Here is an 8,822-nt window from a genome sequence, read left to right on the forward strand (position 1 = left end):
GAATTTCTTCAAGTTGGTCGAAAGCGATAAGATAATGTAATAAATTATTTGGATTAATGCAACCTCTACCAAAAAGTATTGCAACAGCTTTTAAAAAGTAATAACTTTGTAAAAATTAGGTCTAATTTACTGTGCAATCAGTAAAATACTTCTTTCTAATTTTGATAATACAGTAATAAAATGTAACACGATCATTTGAAATTATTATTTAAAAGAAAATTGTCCAGCTTTGCTTACATATCCTTTGCAGATTTCTTTACATATTTTTTTATCTTTACAAATTTCATTTCCGGTAAATAGAGCTATATCTTGGTGTTCGTGAAAGTGGCAAAAGCAGAATCCCAAATGTCTAAAAGGCAAAAACAGAGGCAAAGCTTTTATCGAGAATAGTTCTTTGACTTTAAAGATTTTCAAAATTTAGAATTTCATACAGAAAATCTTTTTATGCTTTAGAACCGTTCATGTTGTACCTTCAATGTTCTTGTGTACGTACAGTCGCCTCGAAAAGTAAGTGAACTAAGTTACGCTGCATCTAAACAAGTTTAAGTTTAGCGAAACAGACGTTCACTTGGTTGCTATGAAACGAGACATTTTTTTGTTTGTTCGTTTGTCACGTACTAAAGCATTAGTAGAGTGACTAGTATCCGTTTCACCAGCATTTTGGCGAATTATTATTTATTTCCAATTATCCGTGCATATTTCAACAGTGAAAAGTAACTTAACGATATTACAAATTGTACACTTTTGTATCTATAATAATATTAGGTCTACCGGAAAGTTCTGTCCGTTTTTGAATTGAAATATAACACAATTTTCATACATTTAATAATTTTTATTGTAGAATATACTTTCCATCGTTGCTTATGACTTCTTGCCAGCGTGATGGCAACTTGTAAATGCCATTTTTTAATAAATGATTTATTTTTAGAGGCGAAGAACTCAACCAATTGTCACTCAATATGTAAACAGAAATGGACAACTTGGGAAGAGGAGATACGATCGATCGAGTCTTGTGGCTCGTTTTTATAGTTGCAAATTATCAACAATTATAAAAACGAGGTGCATAGCTCGAACAATCGTATCTCCTCTTCCCAAGTTGTCCATTTTACATTTATTACTGTACTCATTTCTTTCTATGAATTTAGAGTGGATTAAAATAACAATAAGACATGTAATTTAGTTACTAACTTATACTTTATAAATGCAAAAATTATTAAAAATGTAGAATATTCAGAGTCGATTTTCACGACGACGAAGCCTCAGCTGAAAAAATTTTGTTCTTTACTTTCGATTTGATTTTTTATGTAGAATCACCTCCTCCTCGATTGTACCACCGATTTTGGGACTCCCTCTTATAAGTATCACACTAGTCTCTATAATAACTACCTAAATTCCTTTATATTTTATAACTGGTTAATTTTGGTCGCTGATGTTTCTCGATATCAATAAATTCATTTGCGGAATTTAATAAAATACTTGCGATGTTAAATGACATGTACTATTACATCTAAGTGTACATATTGCTTCTAAGCAGGGCTTTGATGAAAGTGGTATTTCATTAGTACCTTTTTACGTTCAAGACGTGAAGGACTTGACGTGATTCGAGTTTTGCGTAATAGCTCTTAATATTAGCTCTACCGGAAAGTTCTGTCCGTTTCTGAATTGAAATATAACACAATTTTCATACATTTAATAATATTTTTATTGTTGAATATACTTTCCATCGTTGCTTATGACTTCTTGCTAGCGTGATGGCAACTTGTAAATGCCATTTTTTTAAAAATGATTTATTTTTAGAGCCGAAGAATTCAACCAGTGTTTGGTTGACATCAGCTTCAGTTTTGAATTTTTTTCCTCTAAAAAGTTTTGCAAAGAGAGAAACAAGTGATAATCGGAGGGTGCTAGGTCTGGGGAGTATGGTGGATGCGACAGAATTTGCCAGCCTAGCTCTGCGATTTTCTGACGAGTCGCCAAAGCAGCATGTGGTCTGGCATTATCATCGGTAGCCATGTTTTCACGATCGCGTCTCGCTTAATAATGACACGATACATCTTTGTTTCAGTTTATTTAGGAGTGTACGTGTGTGTAAATGCAATGATAAAGAGAGACAGTCGTATATGTCTGAAATCAACATGTGCATATGGATTGAAACTTGAAGTGACACTATCGAACAGGACTTTCCGGTAGACCTAATACTTTATTGAATCCTTTTCTAAACCATATAAGACCTTTTCAACAAGTATAAATCGCCTTAAAGCTATTATAGAAGCGAAATGATACCATAGTCGTTATTAGTTTAACTAAAATATATAATATTTATTACGAATTTTTTCATTTATTTTTGCTTAACTATGAAGATGAAATTCAATTACTGTTCTATTTGTATTTGTATGATTTAAGTGAATGAAAAGTGCATATTTGAAACATTTAGCATCATTATTGAACAAATATCTTATTACTCCACCTGCATACGCTGATCGTTAACTTACTTTCCAAGGCGACTATAGCTAGACAACAATGACGACGTTTAATTATTATTAGTCATCCGATGAGACATCTGTAATATCACCTACCTTTGTGTAACGCTTTAATTTCGCTAATTATTTTTAATAATATCTCGCGTTATTAGAATGGAAATACATATTTTGCAGTTCCAAAGAATCATTATCTATTATACTTTTTAAGTGGAAAATTGCCGTATTTATCGTAGCATTTCCAGATTGAACAAACAGTTTTACGTAACACATGCAGAGTTTAGCGTGAAACAATAAATATGTTGAGCATGCAAGGTCAATGTGTAAAAAGACGGGACTATGTCATAATTTCAAGTTCATAAAACGACAAAGACACTCGATAAGATCAACGATTCCGGTGATATTGCATTAATAGTTGAAATCCACCTCTGAAATAACAAGCCATGTCAGAAGCCATGTTCGGTATTGCTCGCGAAGATCCCGTAAAGCAATATTCGTTACGTGAAATACAATGATCGTTTCGTACTTAATCTCCTGCGCGTTATACTTGTGCTTGGTGCAGGTGAGGATTAATGTGCACTGTTTTTCTTCGTAATTGGTCTGCAACTGCGTTTGTAAACGAACTGAAAACAGCATCACTTCGAGAAAAAGTGCTTGTTTAATTATTCAACTCGCTGTCAGCTCGTTAGCAAAAAGTATTCAGTAAATAAACTCATATTTACGATATTATTGTTATGAGTTTTTGCATCATGTTCTCTATATGAAACGAATACAATTTTTTTGTGAGTGAAATTCTGGTTCGAGAGGTTCCAGCTGAATACGATTTTGTATGCGGACGTGCTTGTTACGCAGCATTTTCACGTTTAATAAGCGTCGATGATGGTACAATGTTATCTGCAATTTATCCACTAACGATCAGTTTGATTTACATTTATATTAGAACCGTTGGCAAAAAGTTTCCGATTATAATACAGTAATGTAGAAAATATTTTTTTAAAAAGAAGAAAAAAATGATTTTATACGCAGGTAAGACAAAAAAAAATGTGTGGGGAAACGTTGATGGGATATAAATAAAGTAAATAAATACGACATAACATGATATTTCATTTATTAGCAAAAAGAAACCACGGAGAAAATAAAATGTTACGTGGTAAAAAGTTTCCGATCAGTACAAATGTTGGAAAAAAGTTTCCGATCATTGAGAATTATTAATATTTTGTTACATTACCACGTTCTTATGTTATTGCTTATATTATTATATTGACATTGCGAAGTTTTCACGATCCCTAAGCGAAATTTCTTTCCACGACAATTTCATCGCATGTCGAAGTTTCTCTTTAGTTTTTGTTTTTTTTCTCGTAAATTAATTTTTGTAATTCTGCCCACATGTTCTCGATTAGGTTCAAATCGGGACTGTTCGCACATAACTTCGTTGTTTTCATATGATTTTTCTCGAAACAGTCTTTAACTAATTTGCTGCGGTGATTACAGTGTTAGCGTTGTCATCTTAGGAAATGAAATCTGAAGAATCTCCGAACCATTCCTCTATCATATTTTTAACAATTGCATGCAATTTTCTATCGTCTTTTCTACTCGTCGCACGACGACGATGGCCATTTTTCTTACGGTTAGATACACCGCCTCTTTCATTATACTTCTTTTTTATATTACTTATCGTAATATACTTATATATATATTATTATATTATATATTATATTATATATATAATATTATTATAATAATATATATAAATAATATTATATTATATATATTATATTATTATAATATTATATATTATATATTATATTATTATTATATATATATATATATATATATATATATATATATATATATATATATATTATTACTTATTACATACTTACTCTGACTACATTCTACAATTTCTACTTTTCTTTGACTATTACCTTGCTTGAGAAGTTCGATTACCCTTAACACGTTCTGTGACGAGCTGTTTTCTACTCGACTCTTCGCACTGGCCATTTGATATTTTACTAAAACTTGATGTATTATATGTAATTATTAATTATCGTATGTTCGTCCTTGTGGTGGAAATTAATTCTTCGCTTCTATAATTTGCCACAAACTATTTTTTTTAACGCATTAAATAGACATACAAGCGTGTACCATCGATGGTACACGTGGCACGGAACGTGTTAACTTTAAATCGTTTGAATACAACTTGCACGTATGGCGTATTGCACACGTCCGTCTCACTTATCCACTGACTGAAATGTTTTGTATTTCAGATGGCTCAGCGGTGAAAGCGTTTGTTTGCACTTTCACAGGCACGAGTTGCGTTTACGCTTGCTTCCTCCGCTTGAGACATTATTCAAAGAGCTAGTTATTTGAACTATGATCGGAAACATTTTTTTCACGTAACATTTTGTTTTCTCTGCGGTTTCTTTTTGATAATAAACGAACAATTGCGTTATTTCGTATTTATTTACTTTATTTAATACTCTATTCGAATACTCCGTTCGTCTTAACTGCATGAAAGAGCATTTCATAACTTTGAAACGCGAATATTCTTTGTAAATTTTGTATAAGTGTATACGATCGGAAACTTTTTGTATTACATTTTCGGAATTAGAGAACCGAAGACTCCGAATACAGTAAACTAGACTCAGTTAAAACAAAGTTATTGCGTTTTAAATGCTGTTGGAATACTTTTTGGTAGCGGCTGCATCGATATAAATAATTTATTGGATTACGAATTTATTATCGCTTTGAACCGACTTGAAGAAATTCTGTCGATCTTTGATTTTAAAATGATTGTTAGAAAATTGCCAGTATAGATAAATATAAAAATAAGTAGATCAATACAGTAAATTCTCTCTAATTGACGCTCAGCTTGGAAACAAAAATGGATCATTTTGGGAAAAGGAGATACGATTATTCGAGCCTTGCGTCTCGTTTTTATAGTTGTTGACAATCGGTAATTATGTATCGAATAATCGTATCTACCCTTCCCATATTATACATTTTATTATATTATATAGTGTTATATAATATATATTAATATATTAATATATAGTATATATTATATATTATATAGTATATATAATATATTAATATAGTATATTATAGTATATATTATATATTATATAGTATATATTATATGTTATATAGTATATACTATATATTATATAATATATATTAATATAGTATTATATTATAGTATTAATTAGAAGGAAATTACAGAAAGAGAGAGAGAGAGAGAGAGAGAGAGAGAGAGAGAGAATATCCTATTCTGAAAGTCAATTGCTGCGACGCTGCTATCTACTTTCAAATATTTGAACTTCGAAATATTAGTATAATATGTTAACTATCCACTTTTCTTACAAGGCTGAACTCGAAGTGCTCTTCGAAGATGGCGGGTGTACACGTTCGAACGACGAGTACATAAAACCGGATTCTTGCGAATTCGAAGTCGAACAGGACAGCGAGTATGGAACCAGCGTGTCTATGAGCATTGAGATCACCAAAAAAGTGCCCAGTCTTACTGTACGTTTCATCACGTTTTCGTCAATGTTACGTTACCCTTTATAATATTATCGAATAAAATATTGTCTATATATAAATTATCTATATATAATAATATTAATATATATATATAATATAATAATATAATAATATTATCTATATATAAATTATTATATATTAATTATTATTATAATATTATCTATATCTATATATAAAATATTATCGAATTGTAATTATCGAGTAGTATTGTCGAATTGTAGTATTTACAAAATGTATCATTTAAATTTGAGTCTTCTGGTAATCGACTTAAGTCATTAGCGATTTGCAATTAGGTTCAATGAGAAAATCAAAGCTGTACTCGGCGAAATGAGTTTAAAAATACGTATGTTGTTGTCATAACATTGTCCGAACTTCTCCGCATCGCGAGGATTAATTACACGTAATCTATAAGCGAGTTTCAAAGAAATCGGTAAGTTATTTACATAAATATATGCAAGACTGTTCAAACACGAGTCATCATCGGTTACTAGGACCTCGAGAAACATGATCTTTTAGATTTAGTCTTTATATTTAAGCGAACATCTCATCGCGGTGTTTTTATAGGCCTTGGCCACTGTTCTTGGCTTGGAAAGGGATGGCGAATATACAGTCGACTTTGGAATTCACGTGGAACTAGATGTCTGTCAAACCTTATCCGGCCCTGTTAACGTTGCATTTCCTATCATAAAAGCGATGAATATTCCGCCTGATCGGTGTCCTCCAGAACCGGTACGTTGACGTAGAGCAATTGGCATAACTGCTTTTTAAATACACAAATTGGTCGATAAGACAATCGATTAACACGAATTAATGGACAATTAACTTTTATTATTTCTCGACATCGAGCATTCGTTTGTCTAGGGAATATTGTGTTTTTTCTTGTGCCGAGTAATAAGTAAAGTTTTCAAATTGAAAGCTCCAAAAACGGTACGATTAACATTTTTAAACTTTGTGAAACTCGAAACTTAACCCTTTGCACTCGAGTGGTGATTCTGAGGTACCGCTCAATATTATTATACGACGTTCTAAAATAATGTTTTACATCATTAAATTTATTTATTTTTAAAGAACTATTAAAAGCATAATTATTATATATAGACTCAATTTCACATGCATAAATTGCTCTAATAAGTCATTCAAAATGGAAATACTGTCATCCAAAACTATCTTGGATTTAGAGTTAAAATGGCGTCGAGTACAAAGGGTTAAATTTTGCTATTCTTATTGCAATTAACATTAATTATTGTTATATTCCAGGGTGTGTACGGAAGCGAGCACTATGTAATCGAAAAATCCAACAGCGACGGTTTGCCAGAGTCATTTCCTTCTGGCAAGTATTTATTTAACGTTACGTTGTTGACGGAAGAAGGTCTGCTAATAGTTGAGTATGTCGTCTATGTGTCAGTACTATAATTTATTATACTCGTACGATTGTTTTAATTATCATAACGTATATATATGTAGTGATTCAGCAATAGATACGAATTTGCAAATGTAAATCGTAATTGTTTTTGTCGTTCTTATTTTCATAAACTCGTCGTGTTCGTTACTGAATAATTAGCTCTGCGTAGCTGAGATATCGATTGAAGCGATAATTCTGTCTGAAATTTTAAGCGAAGATCTTTTCGATTAAATACTTTGATTTTTTTTACATACGTAGGTATTCACGATCTATTTCTCATGAATTTTTACCACGAATTTTCATCGCACAAGTTTCAAATTCGTCTAAAAATCACCGTTGCAAATATCATAGATTGGATTTTTTACTGCGATACTTCGATTCGCACTAATTAATTTATCGAAACAATATGTCGAGGTTGTTTATTGTATTTCAAATATTATGTAATAAATAATCGAATAGTTTCATTTTGTGTAAGCCAAGGAAAACGGCGAACCGAGTTTTCGTTCACGCAGATTGCAACATCGATTATGATACTCGTTAACGATACACGCGTCATCTTCGCAGCCATATAAAACGTAAGCGGAGTTACTCGACCCCGTGGATGAGTAACACAAAATAAAAATTAATAGAGCAGTGTACAGTGACGTTTTGTTACTTCGCGTGATAATGCTCGCGGTCATAAAATAAGACATTAAGATCGCCTTGAAAGATTTCAAATAAAATTTACAGGTAAAGATAAAATGCCTTCGTTACGTTCATATTTCTTCGGTTCCTTCGAGTATCAAGGGTCGAAAATAAAACGGCCTGATACGTGTTATATGTATACAGAATGTGTTGCTTTTATACGTTGGCCTTATATGTAACTCGAGCGGAAAATATGTGACCCCGCATTGCGTGTAACACTTGCAGCTTTTATTTCACCTGCAGATACTTTGCAGAAACAGTATGATCCCTTGGAAAATGGAATTTTCTGTCTATCGCGCAGATTGACGATCCTTTATGTCCATTCAGATCGTTGCTTATCAATTCTCATTGTACGATAACTTTCTCGACTCGTTTACAATGTAATAATAAGTAATAATAAATAATAATATAATAATAATATAATACATATAATATATAAATATAATATAATAATATATAATATATAATATATAATATATATAAATATAATATAATAATAATAAGTAATAATAAAGTAATAATAAGAAACTCATATGCTCCTTAAAAATACTAGCCCAAAAGACCCAAGGATAGTATCCAAATAAATAGACCATACCTACAAATGTTATCCCACAAGTGATCGCTAATTGCTATTAAGCAGATGTGACGTTAAATAAATAAATTTAAAAAAAATAATAGAGCATGTTTCATTCATAAGAACACGTTTTTGAAAGGAATAT

General features: G+C 31.4%; 1 protein-coding gene across 1 annotated transcript; it reads left to right on the plus strand.

Annotated features, from left to right (window-relative positions):
• Positions 1-2,877: 2,877 nt before the first annotated feature.
• Positions 2,878-7,516, plus strand: LOC117218316 (uncharacterized). Its single transcript, XM_033466614.2, has 4 exons — positions 2,878-3,036; positions 5,841-5,999; positions 6,582-6,746; positions 7,275-7,516. The coding sequence occupies exons 1-4, from the start codon at positions 2,986-2,988 to the stop codon at positions 7,428-7,430; spliced, it is 531 nt and encodes a 176-aa protein (XP_033322505.2). The 5' UTR covers positions 2,878-2,985; the 3' UTR covers positions 7,431-7,516.
• The last annotated feature ends 1,306 nt before the right edge of the window (positions 7,517-8,822 follow it).

Source organism: Megalopta genalis, chromosome 2 (assembly GCF_051020955.1).
Source record: "Megalopta genalis isolate 19385.01 chromosome 2, iyMegGena1_principal, whole genome shotgun sequence".
Taxonomy (NCBI): domain Eukaryota; kingdom Metazoa; phylum Arthropoda; class Insecta; order Hymenoptera; family Halictidae; genus Megalopta; species Megalopta genalis.

What these genes read in the sequence shown, in the direction of transcription:
- LOC117218316 (XM_033466614.2), top strand. Translation starts at nt 2,986, where the DNA reads ATGATCGTTTCGTACTTAATCTCCTGCGCGTTATACTTGTGCTTGGTG. An exon ending in TATACTTGTGCTTGGTGCAG is followed by an intron (nt 3,037 to 5,840) that starts GTGAGGATTAAT and finishes TTTTCTTACAAG; the next exon opens with GCTGAACTCGAAGTGCTCTT. An exon ending in AAAAAGTGCCCAGTCTTACT is followed by an intron (nt 6,000 to 6,581) that starts GTACGTTTCATC and finishes GTGTTTTTATAG; the next exon opens with GCCTTGGCCACTGTTCTTGG.